The sequence below is a fragment of the Zeus faber genome, assembly GCF_960531495.2.
Source record: "Zeus faber genome assembly, chromosome: 4".
Taxonomy (NCBI): domain Eukaryota; kingdom Metazoa; phylum Chordata; class Actinopteri; order Zeiformes; family Zeidae; genus Zeus; species Zeus faber.
In genome coordinates, this window is record NC_137191.1 from 28741824 (window position 1) to 28758207 (window position 16384).

General features: G+C 44.5%; 2 protein-coding genes across 2 annotated transcripts in view; one reads left to right on the plus strand and one right to left on the minus strand.

Annotated features, from left to right (window-relative positions):
- Positions 1-431: 431 nt before the first annotated feature.
- LOC307229536 (uncharacterized protein) lies at positions 432-5901 on the plus strand (the record flags this gene model as incomplete). The annotated part of the gene is made up of 5 exons (XM_079999535.1): positions 432-510; positions 1176-1838; positions 3122-3208; positions 3782-3973; positions 5714-5901. The coding sequence occupies 5 exons, from the start codon at positions 432-434 to the stop codon at positions 5899-5901; spliced, it is 1209 nt and encodes a 402-aa protein (XP_079855661.1).
- A 6159-nt stretch (positions 5902-12060) lies between these two features.
- LOC307229537 (nucleosome-remodeling factor subunit BPTF-like) overlaps positions 12061-16384 on the minus strand; it is a gene marked incomplete at its 5' end in the record, with an annotated part of 90162 nt that continues 85838 nt past the window's right edge. Inside the window, 2 exons of the mRNA XM_079999536.1 lie at positions 12061-12273; positions 15847-16033. Of these exons, the coding sequence (XP_079855662.1) occupies positions 12237-12273; positions 15847-16033 (224 nt within the window). The 3' untranslated portion in view covers positions 12061-12236. The remainder of the gene's footprint in view (positions 12274-15846; positions 16034-16384) is intronic.

Below are 16384 nucleotides of genomic sequence, written 5' to 3' on the forward strand. Positions count from 1 at the left end.
AAAAAAAATACAGAAATGGAATAAAGAATAAATGGCCCAAAAAATAAACGGGAAAACGTTTGGTCATATACAACGAGTAATGAAACCAACCCGACAGTGAACCATAAGGATAAGGAAACCATTGTGAGGTTTAGAACCTAATGATGAACATTAAATATAAGCCACCCCCCCCACACACACACACACACACACACACACACACACACAAAAAAGACAAGGAAAAAAACGATAGAAAAATAAAACCTAAAAATGTAAACAGTTAAAAACCACACACACACACACACACACACAGCGCACGGAAGGGACATTTTCTGTGAAGAAAGGAGCGCCTGGTGCGCCTCCCTCTCCATCCCCATCCCGGCTCCTATAAAACCCAGGCCGCCCCGGACTCCGCAGCACAGATCCGAGTGCGTCTCCACACGAGGTCCAGGATGACAGGGATTAGCAGCTTTCTTTTGTTTGGGCTTTTTGTCTTTCCACAAGTCAAGGCGCAGGAGCATGTTGTCCACGGTGAGGATGATACATTTACCACACTACGCGTCTAAGGTGCTCAAAAGAAGCTTTTTTTATTATTATATTTTTTTTTTTTGAGAATTCGAATTGATATATATGGATAATATTTATTTTTCCAAAGTGGAGTCTGCTGTTATTATTTAATTCATAATTGTGCACAAGGAAATGAAGCTGACAAGCTGATAATATCTCTGCAAAAGCCTGTTAAACGCATGCCACATATGTCTTCGAGTTCCATCTTTCCAAACATGCTCAATGTTTTTGTTTCCAATGTCAACATTTCCAATACATGCATCCAATCGTGAACTACTATATGACTAAAAATCGAAATATAGACAAAGTTTCACAACTTTCACAGCTTAGTCATACATGCTCTCATCCCAGACATTTCTGAAACATGGTCATAAATCCTAGCGATGAATGAAGAACAATTAATACATCTGATGATTTAATTCCTCCTGTGGTGACAGAATCAGTGGAGCTAAATATACACAAAGATTGTGGTTAAATTAAGCTTTAGTTTGTGGATAGAGCATGCATGGAGAACAAGACAGCAGTAACCTGGCATAACATGTTTAACAGCAGAGAATGTTTTGGCATGTCACAGCGTTTCGACATGTCACAGCGTTTCGACATGTTTTTTGTGTGTATGTCAAATCCAGAGCTGTACACCCTGGTGGAGAAGGGTCAGAGCAGCTTGACGGACCCAGCCCACAGCAACCAGAGCAGGCTTGCCGTCAAAGAGCCCTCGCTGCCAATCAACGAGCCTCTGGAGAAGAGCAGTAGAAGCGGCGACACCAAGTACTCCCTCCATCCCCTCCCCTCCGGTGTTTGGCCCAAGCACGGCGATCTGGTGCCCATCCTCCGCCACCACGGCCCCCACAACAAGAGCAAGAAGGGCCCCGGAAAGAGCGAGCGCCTGACCGAGCACAACGGGGACAAAGCCAGAGGCGAGGCCATTGGGCTGCTCCCCAAAACGCCGCTGCCAGCGGCGGCGGCCGCCCCCCCCGCAGTCGCTGCAAACCAAACCCTGCCGAGGGTCAACCCGGACACCCACTCCAACAGCGGTGGCCCCCCTCAGCTCGGGGAGCCGGAGGGCGCTCACCCCAACTCCAGGCCTAGGGGGCAGCCTCACCAACCTGCAGCGCAGCCCCGTGGCAGGGACCCCCCGACGCGGCGGCTGGACCCAGAGGAGAACCGCCCGGGCAAGTCCAGCCTGTATCAGGGCGGCATCGGCGTGACTAACCGGAACAACAGTCGTCCCTCTGTCCTCTTCAACCGCCGCTCCTCCAGCCTTCTATACCAGTTTGACATCCTCAAGAGAGGTATGGCAGCATGTGTTAATAAGGGGCCAGTAAGCACTTAGATATACTGTATCATACAGAAATGCTCTGCGAACACATGTACGTGCACAGTAATGGTTTCCAGACAGAGAAATTGGACATAGAGGCCAGTTATCCATCTGTGTATTGCTTACAGGGGTTAACTGCAACTCGGTAAACTCGGTACTGGCAGTGCCCAAAAACACCAAAATGCCTCTGAACCAGAATGGATTCATGGCAGGTATACACTAAAAGACTTTTAAAATACTCTCAAAAGACAGAATCAAACATTTAAAGACTAATTCCATCCCGGTAGTGCACATACCACAGTGGATCACATCTTTGGATTCTTCTAGTACACACTAGAGGACCCTTACGACTTAAGAACTACGATTATAAACAAATTCTGGGACAGAAATTGGTCTGGAACTCGAAAGTGTGAAAGTCCTTGGGGTGTGTACAAATAGGCATTTACTGGACCTTCATCCTTTGCTCCTCTAGGGAGCGGAGACCATTAACGAATGTCCTCCATTTCACTGGGCGGTGAGTTTCTTTGAGGTCACTCAAGTTCCGTCCGCTCCCAGACTTCCCTCCTCCAGCTGTTTCTAGGGAGGTCTCTCTTTCTGGGGTGGAAAAGACGTCAAGAGGTCTAGGCTTGAAACCGGATGAATGTGGTTCTCAATGGGAAATTGCTATTTGTCACTGTTATTAACGTTTTGGGAGATAAGGGTATGACAGAGCCGTTAAATTCAATTGAATTACCCGAGATCAAAGCAGACTGTGACTCCCAGGGTGTGATGACCATGAAGTTTATCCAGAGGATTTAGATGAATTTTACAGTTTAATCAACGTTCAGTGCTCACAGGGTAATTTGCTCAGTGATGCATAACTTTGGTGTTTCAGAAACAATTACTCTCACAGTCTCATATAAAAGTTAAGTCCATTTTAGCTTTAGGTGATGAAGCTCGCTTTGTGCTTCACAGAATTCAGAACAAGCAGTGAGAGTTCTCCAATTCCTTATTGTGGTTAATCAACCACCCCTGCTGCGAATGTCCGTCATATCTGTCTGTGGCAGAGGTGGAAATACGACGAGTTCAGAAATTTAAATTCCGCTCCGGGATCTTGAGTCAACCATGTGGATTTGCTGATAATCATCAAGCCACAGATCTAACTAATCAGTGAAATCATCTGGATCAATGCAGGGCTGGAGCAAAAACATGGCGGGACTTTTTTTTTTTTTACTTTCTGAACCTGGAATTTCATCCCGACCCCCGTCTCATCCTCAGAGTCAGACTTCACACACGATGCCTTCTGTATGAGCGAGTGCCGCAAAGAGAGGGATGAAAAAGAATACTACTGTTACAGCGAATTTGGTATGTATTTGCGTGTGTATGTTTGTATGTTTATTGTGTTTGTGTTTGCGCGTGTGTGTGTGTGTGTGTGTGTGTGTATATGTGTGTGTGACCCCCGGGATGGGGAGCCTACTGTAATTCCTGTTTGGGGCCAGATTAATAATTACATACAGTCTATGCGGGGCATAGACTACTAGAGATAAAACTATTAAACCGAAAACTTACTATTACGATTTAAACCCTGAATTTCCACCTAGGGATTTATAAAGTGTCATCTTATGTTATTAAATTAAAAAAAATGCTTGTTCTTTTTTTCCATGACTTGTTTTTATCATTTGATTTTACAAGTGATTGTTGAATGAGGTACAACAAACTACTCAGACTGAAAATGTAATTCCAACACAAAAGCTGGTTTACAAAGACAATGATGAGATTGATTCTGAAAGATACAGTTAGTCAGTATATTAAGATAGGATTGGTTGTGATGAATTACATTCTGGATAGCGCATTTAAGCCAATGAACCCAAGCGTATGAATGTACTGTAATTTGGATGCATATTGATGCTTTTCAATCCTCCTCCCGTTCTCAAACAGCCGTCAATGGGATAGTTCACGACATCGAGGTCGTTCGTAGAGGAATCCGTCTGATTACTCTGATGGTGAGCAGTGATGGCTTCTACAAGATGAGCCGTCTCTACATGACCCCGGACAGCTTCTTCTTCAAAGTTCGTCTTCTGGTCCTTGACACGTATAAGTGCAGCAAGCCCTGCCCTGACCTCAAACTTGGTAGGTCTGACATATGAAGATCAGATTAGATTACCTATGCAAGTCAACATGAACTGGCACATGTGTCCAGTTAAAAGGAACCATTGGCTTTCATTTCTGGCATACCTGTGGAATGCCTAAAATCAAGGGACTCATCAGTAACATTAGTTATCTCATTATAACTTGAGGTATTTGACTATGATCTAAGCCTTTTAAGGCTTTAATGGCTTCCCCCAGAAGGATTTTGCACAGCATTTTAACATGATGTTGTTAACGGTCTATGACATTGGAGTCACCTACTGTTTATCATTTACCCAACCACGCCAAAGTCTTTTCGATCAAACCAGATAAAGGTCACGCCGGGGACCAGGACACTTTCCCTAAAAATAACCCAGTTGATGTTGCCACACCCCTAGTAGAGTGCACTACAGCCATGGGAGTGATTTCACTTTCCCTATAAAGGCATGTGTGATTGATTGCTTTATCCCTGATATGACCTCTCCATGTTTCTTATCACACACAGAGAGTGGTGTATCTCCACCCCCTCAGTCCTACTAGTATGCGGGGGGGGGGGGGGTGGAGAGCTTCCAGCCTGATGCTGCTTTACCCGAAAGAACAGCCATTGGTTCTCCATCATGAAGGACAGATCTGGAGCAATGTGCCGTCTTACTCTGCTCACCAGACAACATAGAGCAATGGTCAGAGTGCACAGGTCATTGACTGATCACAACCTGATCAGGATCTGTGCATTAAACACCACCAGTAGTCCCAACTGAGGGATTACACTGCATGTTGTCGGCCTTTCTCTCCTAGTGTCCTTCAAGAAGCACTTAATGAGGGGGAGACTAAATGAGATCAGTCTCCAAAGTCCTCATGGTACAAAGGATAGAGGCTATATCCTTGTACAGAGGTCAATTAAGGAATCTGATGACATATGCTGCAGATATGTCATAGAGCTGCAGCCTCTGACAGATCTCGCAGATCCTGAAGCAAAGACAGAATAATCAAGGGCCAAGGTGTCATTAGTCCTCTCCAAAAATCATCACCACTTAGCCTTGTAACAGGCAAGAGTACTCAATTCTGTGTATGATCCCTGCCTACTGGACCGACAGCGAGTCTAAGTTTGACATGGAATCCCCCCATCGGACAACTGTCAGGCTGTGGCGGCCACTAATTGAATCATCTCTCAAAACCAAGTTGCGGTATAGCCGTCCAGATAGTATGAGTTGTGGTGGCAGAAAGCGTGTATGGGAGGGTGCCCGGCCAAGGTGCGTGCGCCTGTGCGTCCACTACCGGACACAATGCTCACTAACGGAGTGGCCACCGTGCCTTTTGCCTGGCAGGCAAACAAATTCACATCTGCCTTCCTGAATACATGACAAATCTGGTGTGGGTTCATATGGAAGGATGAAGGTGCCTGGACCTCCCCTTGACATGGGATTGGAGCCTCTTTTCTACGCTCCAGGGATGTAAAGGGCTTTCAGCAACTACAGATTTGCATGTGCCCATAACCAAAGCTCCTACGCTTGTTCGGGGCTTCCAATCACAGGCCACAAGAAGCCCCTGTAGGCGACAATCATTTGCAATCTTCTTGTGTTGAAGCGAAATGGTTGACTCGGTGAGCTAGACCCTGATAATCTTTGGTGCTGCAGAAGGTTCACAAGGTGCCAGGGGAAGCCACAGGATGTTTCAAAAGTGAAACATAATGGAAAATATAACTGTAACAATTTCAAAAACGATTGTTTTCCTCTTTTCCCTTAGGGAGCCGATACATTGTCATGGGGCAGATTTACCACCGGAGGCGCCACCTTCCCAATGACCTTTTATCTCTACTCGGAGGTAAACTGAAGCCTGGCGATGGCCTTCTGCGGAGCAACAACTATGTCAAGAGATTCAACAAGCGGAGGCACCAGAAAGTTCTGGAGGCCACCCGCACCAGGTGTAGGTGAACCAAAAGACAAGACAAAAACAAAGACTGTTGCCCCCTGCTGCGGGGGAAGAGACACTGCAGCTGCTCAGATGAACTGACCCATTACTAACCCTTCAGCATTGCAGGACAAAGAAGACAATTAGGACATGGCAAGGGTCCGTTTTTCTTATGGATAGATACGTAATTATCTAGGTTGATTGTTGACTGCTTTGATTGTACAGGTTCTTAAGTATTAAAGTCTTGTATTCTCTTTGACAGAGGACACAAGCAGAGTTTATGTACAATGGGTTTTCCTGTGACCAAAATCAATAATATTTGAGACGTAACCCAAAGGTGCCCACTATTTTAGTCCCCGTAAAGGTTGACTTTGATATTTCCAGTTAGAACTAATTTAGTATCTAACGTGACCTTCTATATGGGCGTTCATTCATGTCTGGCACATGAAACCAATTAATCGAAAGGGGATTTCTGCTTGGCGTAACTCAACAAAAACTGTTCCCCAACAATGCCGGAGTTCAAATATTCTACGGAATAATTGAGGCGGTATTTTAAGAAATTGTGTGTGTTTTTCATGAGTTTGTATCAGTTAGCGCCGAGCTGTGTTTCAAAGACTTATTCCAGCATGTTGACGGAGTCCATATTTGACGCTGCCAGGTCCGACCTCTCTAGTCGCACTATAAACACACACACACGCACACACGCACACACACACAGACACACACACACACACACACACACACACACACACCAATCTGGTTCATGTTGAGGTTCTGGCTAGCACATCAATGGCAAATTTCCCTTGTTTAACATTTCCGATCCAATACCACAGCCCAGTATTGTCAGTGAAATTGACCAATTCAGTTGACCAGTTCAATTACATGTCTTTTCAATATACGGGGAGTTATTTTCATTGGGAATTCTTTCAACATGTCAGTTCCTTGAATGAGAATGAGACGCAGTTAATCAATAAGAGTACACCATTTGGCAGTGTTAGAGGGCCGCATCTCAGTCATTGTTATTTGGAAACAGGAAACAAACTATTATTGTAACAAGGGTCAAGGGAGGGGACAGAGGGGGTGGAGGGATGGAAGGGGAGTCATGAGAAGAGAGATTTATTTCTTCAACTTTAATTATGTGTCCACAATGGAATAATTACTGCCCGAGGAGACTGGGGACACTGGAAATAAGGGGGAATGGGGTCTTACGGATTTAGGGAGGGAGTGTACTGTATTTTCTTGGAGCGCAGGCTATTAATTAATCTAACATCAGGAATTCCCATGAGTCCTCTCCGCACATGGAAAATATAACTCCTGAACTTATATATACACCTAATGCCAACTTCACATACAAGCTGTCAGAGCTCAAAGAAGGTATTCAAGTGGATTTTCACCAAATGGGGACACAAAAAAATTCTTTAAAAATACTTTGCACTGAGCCACTCATATTGCTTTATTATAAACAGACCCAATAAAGATGTGTTTTGTACAAAAATTTGCCTTGTTTGTGGGTTTCACTTTTGACTTTGACTTATGGTAGAACCTGTTCTGTCAGCAGAGCTCTCATAAGTCGCAGTTTCTGCCACCGTCCTGACTCCCTTCGACACCACTTCCCATGCGGCAGCACTATTAACCTGCCCACGTACTATCCAGTACACACAGACACAAGGGTCTTGCTAATTGGGACTTTTGGCCTTGGTAATTCCAATACTCACGCCAATTAAAAGTTCACATTTCCCACAACAAACATGATACATGCTTGAAAAAACATTTATACACATTAACCAACACACAAACCATCCTGTTGTCTCTTTACAGGGAGAGTATTGCCCCCCTAAAACCTTCCAGTGGGAAGATATTTGAAACGCTGACCCGAATTATAAAATTATCAAAACTACCAAAACCTGGGTATGAGGACCAGTAGGAACTTCAATCTGATGCTGGGCCACAGAAGGCTTAGCGTCCAGTGGATGGTGTCTGTCTCTATTGCACCCGCCCCCGCCCCCCATCCCAGGCTTGTTCCCAGGCAGGAGAGAGAAGATGTTCCTATCTGGGATCAACGCTGGAGGAGGGAGCAGGGCAGGAAGCTGGAGCTCTCCCATCCCATCTCGCCGTCCCATCGCAGTGGGAGAACATTCCACGCTGCAGGCAGAGAGGGCTATGATGGGGATTGCGGGTTGAGGAGCGGGGAACTAATCCAAGTCCCTGTGCGTGCGACTCCGTGCGACAGCCCGCCCCAAGCCACGACGTTTGGTGGGGGGGTGAGAGGGCGCGGTGGTGGTGCCGATTTGGACATTGTGGTCATCTGCTGTGTCCAAGCCTCTGGATTCACTTAGGGGCTTGAGGAGGGAGAGAGCGACAGAGAGAGAGAGAGAGAGAAAGGTGTAAGAGGAGGGGAAGGGAAGGTCACCCCCAAGATGTGACTTGGGCGTGTCACTCCCAGCGATGCGACCACGGCAGAAGTGTGCCGGCATCACAACCCTGACCGTCAGATCCGGTGAAGGGTGTTTGAAGCTGTAAAAGTCGGCGTTAACTTTGAGACAGACAGACAGACAGACAGACAGACAGACACTTACAGTGTCACGGCAGCTCGCATCAAATAGGAAATAATTGTGATAACATTATGAGAATACAAACTGAAAAAAGAAAATGGCAATATGCAAGGAAAAAAAAACTGCCTAGAAATAGTCGAGCAAACGTTAGTTGACTAAGAGTCGTAGTCGACTAACAAAATGTCCAATGACCAATGTAAAACCTGGTCGACTAAGAGTCTTAGTCGACCAGGTTTTACATTGGTCATTTGGGTCGCAGGGAAAAAAAACTCCATTCGGGAGCTGCGCCTTGTTAGATATGAACTTAAAACCTAATTGGCTGGATCCGTGTATGAAGCGCCAGAGGCCTTTTCATTTGAAAATAAACAAACAAGCCAATAAATAGGAACAAACACACACCTCGCCCTCCCCGAGGGGCCGCGGAGAGGGAGCGATCAGGGCGCAACTTGCACCAAGGGGCGGGCGGCACCGCGCGGCGCTTCCGTGCGTGACGCGCGCGGAGAGGATCTCCCGAGCAAGAGGAAATATATACGTAGAACAACAACAACAACAACAACAACAACAAAAAGAGAAACTATTTTACTTATTTTGGAGAGAGGAACCGATCCTTTCTCTGGTATCGATCCTATTGGCGCTAGAATCGGTCCCCGAAACGAGACGTGGCGCCGCCAGCGTCGATCCGCCCGCGCTGCGTCGGGACCGAAACGACGGTGTTCTCATTGGAGGGTGGAGGTCCCTTCATTCCGCTGCGTTTCTTTACGGCCCGAGCGCCGTGCGGGACGGGCGGTGTCGGCGCGGACTCGCTCGCTTGCGGCGCCGCGGCGCTCGTTCCACAGGGAAACGCAGCGGAATGAAGGAGGCTCCCAAGTGAGAACGCGTCGCTCCGGCGCCGATCGAGAGTCCGTGGAGGATGGGACACAGCACGACACAGTTCAGGACAAATTATTTCAATATGTGAGTTAAATGTGTACATTAATAAAATAGTAACACGGTCTAATGAAGTTGAACCGATGTCATTTTTTACATTTTAACATAATTAACAGGCGGCTGGAGCCGCTTGTGAATGACACTTGTGTTTTCATGCTGGTGATTAGGTTTTGTATTTATCCGTCATGCAGCGCAGTGTTAACAATGTTAGTTATAACATTCTTTATCAGTCCTGGAACGCAAACCAGTAGCCGATGCCCCAAAAATATCTATTTAAATAATTCAATTTATACCATAAACGTGCGATGATTAGTTGACTAATGGCTTGAACTGACAACTAACAGTCGACTTGGATAAGTTAGTTGGGTTAGTTAGGGGCAGCGCGACAGTAACGTTTAGGATTAATTTGAAGATAGGGGACGTACAATAAACAATACAAATAAACCTAAGATAAAATTGGCTATTAAAATAACCTACTGATAGACAATAAGTGGAAACCTAGAATTAACAAAAAAAAAACAATCAAATAAGCCTAGAAATCAAGAAGAATAAATGGTGATCTACACTAACTTAGAATTAACAAGATTTGAAACCTAAGGTTATCAATCACATAAAATGTTTCAAACTAATTTGAAATGTGTGCTTTGTGTAACTGATCTAATTATATTCATGAGATCAATTATCATATTATATTTAGTTCTGATTGTGTATTCTTGACTTTAACACAAGACTGGATAGACACAGATACACAGCAGAGATACTACATGGTTCATAAGCAGTGAAATAAAAGGCACACGCTGTTGAAAAGGGATTTCCAAAAACATTACTTTTATTACCGAGGATGAAATGTCCTGTCGAGTACAAAAAAAACGCTAGTCTTCCACAATCTGTTAAAAACATAGCAGAGCACATTGTATCCCCCCCGCCCCCCCAAGTTATCGTTCCTATACTAAAGAAAGATTCTTCTCATTTATCTGAATAAATAAAAACAGGCGACATGATGTCAATAGAGAAGGTTAGACTCAACAATTTGGTTCGTCAAATAAAATAAAAAAAACCTCCCCACCTCTTTGAAAACCAGTATATATGTACACAATATTCAGAGCGTCTCCTATAAAGGATCATTCCACCTAAATGTGGAGTTCCCTTCCATTAGAAAGAACAAAATATAGACAGTTAAACTATACAGTTGGCTGCTGGTTGTAAAAGTGAAAAATAAAAGAAACTGCTCCAAAAATCGAATTCCTTATGTACTGACAGCCATGATGGACAAAGGATGGAGGTGAGTGATGAAAGCGGACTGAATTAATCATTTCTCAGCCGCGTCGAATCAGCTCAGACAAACATAACAACAAAAAGGAATAAAACAAATTTCATTGGAATTTACTTGATACCAAAACAGATTTGTTTCCTTCACGAGAACGACGACGACACGTAGGGTCGCTTCCTTCTCCCAAATAAACCAAGTTATGATAATCGCAGATTAGAAAAATGTTCCCGAGGACACTAAAAATCCTGCTATAAAACTTTTTTATTTTCCATATAAACCCCTCGCTGTACAAAAGGTTTCCCAGACACGCCAGCCACAGACCACAACGTAATTAAGTGGATGCCGAATGGAAAAGCCCATTATCCAATTACCCAAGCATGCTTTGAGAGAGAGAGGGAGAGCGCGCTTTTTCGGGAGGTTGAGCGATACGTGTGAGCCAACCTGTCAAACTGGATGAAATATGGCGTCAGAGGTGGCCGTGAAGATGTGACAGTCGGACCGAGATGTGAATCGTGAGGACATAGGAGTGTGTGTGTGTGTGTGTGTGTTTATAGACTGACTGCAGGTCCTTCTGAGGACCGGCCTGTAAACTTGTATGAGAGAGGATGTTTCAGAATCTTTCGCCAAAGGGCACGCACATGGACGATGAATTGATAAAAGTGAACTTCTGTTTGTGTTTAGAGCGATGCTTTGATGAAGAAGTGACGATGTTTGGAAGAATGGCCTCACATTAGTGGACGTTTATTGCTCGTGTTGGGCGAACATCGCACATACAAGTGAGGTTTGTTTCGGGAAGTGATGGCAGGATGACCAATTTATAACTCTCTTCCAGACTTTGACAGGATGACCATCTCAGTGCCGGATGGAGCAAGAACCCCCAGCCTCACACGAGGAGAATGAGCCAGAGCTCCGACTTTCATGCTCTGCCTTTTATAGAAAAAACAACAACTATTACTTTTCGATATAGGTTAGTGGTGAGGTAACAGAAAATATTTAACTTTTGCAATTTTTTCAGAAAAATACACCTAAGCTCTGGTTACAAATGGAACATTGACCGACATTCTAGAAGCTACTGGTTTTGGAATTCCTACAGGTGGGCTGTGTGTGTGTGTTTGTGTGTTATGAAATTGCTGCAAACTGAGCCCCTCGGAGATGCAGCGGTTCGGGCGATGTGCATGAACACAGACACACACACACACACACACACCATAAACAGCAATCAGCTACAGAGAGTGAACACCACCACCTGACTTGCCAATGATGCTGCCACGGTCCCGATTCTTCCCAAAATGACCTTTCCCCCACACCTCAGACCACCCCCCCTCACCTGCCCTCCAAATTGTCCTCTTTACACAAGGCTTCTGGAGACATCCAGGTGCGACGCAGCAGCGGGCGAGGCTGAGCGCACAAATTCCCTTCACCAGCTTGGAGTGAATTTAAATGGGGGTGGGGGGTGGGGGTGCTGCTGTGGGACAAATTGGGAGTAGGTGGTCTCCTCCAATGAGGCCGTCGAGGGAGGGCTTTAGATGCTGGCGAGACCTTAAACAGCTCAGAGGGAACACGCCAGTGGGGTAGACAACATTGAGGTAAAGGGGATGGTGGGGGAGGTCTAAGAAGCTGCTGATTGGAGTTTGTTGATATGGGACCTACGGAGAGAGGAAGAGGAGGGGAAAGAAACAGAGGGATAACCCGGTTGTAGTTTCATATTTTTTTTTCTTTGTTTTTATTAAAAGCTTGACAAATATGAAAAAAAAAATGCACTTGGAGCAAAGTACAAAAAAAACAAAAACAAAATAAACCAATAAAATAAAATAAAATAAAATAAAATAAAATGAGACGTAAGTATGTATGTATTATTGGATGCCAGTTGGGGTCAGCTATTTTTTTTTTTTTTTTGGAAGAGGAACCAAAGCAGCCATGTTGGTGAGAACGTTAGCTCGGTGTGGCCCGACGTCGGAGTATTTACAAAGAGAGAGTGACCCGGGTGGACCGGCGGGGAAGGAAAGAAAGACAAATAAAATAAATGCCCACGCTCTCAGTACTTCACAACCAGAAAGCTAAACTAGACTTATCTGCTCATCTATCTTTACAAGCCCTACAATTGACTTTCTTAAGAAAAAATAAAAAATAAAGAATCGTCCTTCACGAAAGGATATCGTATGCACATAAAATAACATTATACATGGGAACCGGTGATAAAAACATGACAAAAAAAATAAATTCAGCAAGCTTTTATTAAAATACTCGGCTAGCAGAGGAGGTAAAAATGTCACGTTGAACACAATAAACTTGCTTTGTCTGTCATAATCATAAGTTATCTAGCTCTGTGTGTGGAAATTTAATCCAAAGATACTATCAAAAAAATTAAAAAACAAATCAATCGTTTCCTTTATTTACCCAAAATTGAATCTGCTGCTGAGGAAATTTGTTATGGGAGAAAATGTCTGTAAGAAAATATGTTTTTTTTTGTTTTTCCCTTGACTGCTCTGCTTGACCAACATGGCTGCCATTATAAGACAGTAGAAACATTTGTTTTGTTTTCCTGTATTTTTTTTTAAATTTTTTTTTTTACTTTCTTTAAGGTTCCTAAAATACAAAAGGACCACACGCACTGTGTGGATAATTATATGCACTTTTCTTACAAATGATTTTCGATGCTGTTTAAAAAATAAAAATAAAGTTAAAAAACAGCAATGTCCAGGATGAGCTAACTTGGTTTTGTTTTATTTAGAGGGGTGACCCCGGCACCCAGCAGTTATGACATCACAATCTGCAAGAGAGAGAGAGAGAGAGAGGGAGAGAGAGAGAGAAAGAGTGGATGGTTTAAACACATGCGGGTGATGCACATCACCATTTGACACGTGAAGCTAGACGCACACTTCCAGACTTTAACTTATAAAGCATCGGCAATCTTCAGCTTCTTATTAGAAGTTAATAAAAAAACAATTAAAATACATTTAACACCATAATGTTAAAGGCTCGCCATTTTTAAACCCAGGCCTGATTCAAATGTTGCTTCCTATCATTTATAACTGTCCATAACCCAGTTCTAATCTAGTTAGAACAAATCTAGTCTTAAGCACGGTGAGAAACTTACCACTCTGGTAAGCTGCAGGTTCTCATTGTGCTTAGATGAAGTCCAATAAAAGTAAAAGAACAAAAAAAACAAAAACGTTTTGAAAAGGGGAATCTCATAATACTGTCAGACAATCATGTGTTATAATGAAAACAAAATGGTTTTTGGGGGTCGTTTGCAATCCGGCAAAGCAGTTTGGCTACATCCCGCTAACGTATGAGCCTAGAAACAATAAGTTGTGCCACTTCCTCCTGGCAATCTACTCTAGCATAACTCTAATGTTATGCTTTGGATGTACTGTGGCAAATGCAAAAAAGGTCATTTTCAATAAAATGTGAATTTACAGTAGCTTCAAACGTAAAAAAAACCAAAACACACTAAGATGAGTGTGACTGTAGTTAAAAACTAACAGTTTCCCATTTTCAAAGAGGAGATTTTAATTTTTTTCCCCCTGCTTTGCCCCGTTGGACTGCATTCAATCCCTGTGAGAAGCCGCAGCAGAGTGCGAAGTTTCTAAATAATAAAGCATTCAGGGAGGTTGTGCAAGTTAAAAAATGACGAGAACCAACATTTCAACCAGGCCTGGTTTGGAAAACAGCCAACGTATGTACTTATTAACGTACAAATGAACAAGATGCCTAATTTGTTGAAGGTCCTGTAGAGTGCGTCACCCTCAAGACACAGTTAGATCGGACAATGAGAGATGCAGCTGAGAGGCACAACAAAGCACAAAGGGTGCGGTAGAGTAGAGGCGGTGTAGATAAGCGCAGACTGTATCGAAGGTGGATGGAGATTAGCGGTAGCGTCGACCACAGCGGAGTAAAGCTCCTCCGTACGGAAGGGAGCGCAGGGTGGAGCGGAAGCTGGGCGGGAGGAAAAATCTCGGCTTTCGAAACAGGTCTCTAAATATTTGAGCTACAAATGAAGGTGCGCTTCAGTCAATTCACCTCTCAGCGGAGTTTCCTTCCCACTGGAAACGACCCTCGCGAGAGGAAATGCAAACAAGCGCTCCCTGTGCCGGGACACATGCGGCGGAGATTTATTTATTTGTTTTACCCACATTTGTGTGAAATTAAAGAAAGCCGCCGCTCCACTGCCGACAGGTTGAGATGAAGTGGAAAGACGATAAATTGGGATGAGGGGCATATCCAGCTGAGCCAGATTTGACCTTAAATTTCGATATGGGATTTGTTAATATCATTATATGCAGACGACTGCACGTTCGTACGACAAAGCACAAGCACATATATCTAGTATTGCATATATTCTTTTTTTTTTTACAGCCAATTAGATTAAGCGATGAGATTTTCACTGTCCATTTTATGTTGCAATGAAAGTTTCACCCAGATTCAGCGATTTTAAAAAGCCTCGACACATCAACCCCAAATGGGTTGACGTGTTGAAGGGAAACAGAGGCGTGTGGCCCAGGAAGTAGGAGGAGGAGTCGCTGACATGACGGGAACCTGTTGAAATACCCAGTGTGCCAAATTTAGCCCCTAAGCCCCTTAGCGATCAAATCTAATTCTGGGGCTGAGTAATTACTACCCACAAAGTCAGATTGAGACAATTTCACACACTGAAAGGCCTTGTCTAGGTGTAAGCTAATGACAAATAATAATCTGGAATGAATATGCTACCGTGTGTATGACAGTCTTCAGATCCTTTTATGTATTAATATTGTCTTTCTTTCGGTAAAAGTCCGGCCACAAACACAGCAACAGATGGCCTACGATGCACCAAAGGACAGGAAGTAGTGACCGATTGTGTCCCACAGCTGGTGGTGTTTGCAACCCCCTCCCACGTCCAGCCTTCACCCCCGAGCCATCCCCTCTGACGTCGCGTCTCTTCCCATTCTAAAAATGAAATAATGAGACCTGACCTCGCCGCGCTCTGATTGGAGGTGAGCTAAAGCAGTGATTGGTTGAAATCAAGGCTGTGAGTTGCCAAATTGCTACTGTTTGGATCACTGGGGTGCGATGTACGATGGACTGAAAAGGCCCAAAAGCCCCCCCCCCCCCCCCACACCCCGTCGACAACTCCTCCAGCTCCGCTCCTCCCGGACCCCCCCACCCAATCAGGTAGAGAGAGAAAAGGAAGTGACAGTAAGTGACAGGAAGTGACGTCGCCACCCAAGACGCCTCACCTGCTGGCTTTGAAGCCTTTGAGTTTCTGGACAAAGAAGTTCTCCAGGACCTCGGCACACTGGTAGAAGGGCGAGTCGCTGGGGTTGTAGTAGCGGCAGTTGTCGAAGATTTTGGTCATGTCCGCCACGAACTCCGTCAGCTTGATGTACTCGCGCCTCTGCAACCTCTCCTCCATGGTGGAAAGGTCTGGAAGCAACGGCACAGGGGGAGTCGTGCGTGTTTAAAAAGGTAAGAAACATGGAGCTCCGCGGCCCAGGCCCCTGGCTTCCAGAAACTCTGCCGACTCGGTTCACAGTGGTTACGGCTCGTGTGGTATCAACTTAATGAATGAACATTCAAATTATGATTTTTGGCGACCGCGTGTGACAGCGAGAATCCAGAACAGGCGCCAGCGTTGACCCCAATGGCCTCGGCCTTCCGGAAAAGACTTATGTGAATCCGACCTATTTGTCATTCCTGGGGCGTGCGTCATTATCGGAATATTCTGCTTCGGAGAAGGGGGGGAAAAAAAAAAAATCAGGGGAACCTTGAGAAAAA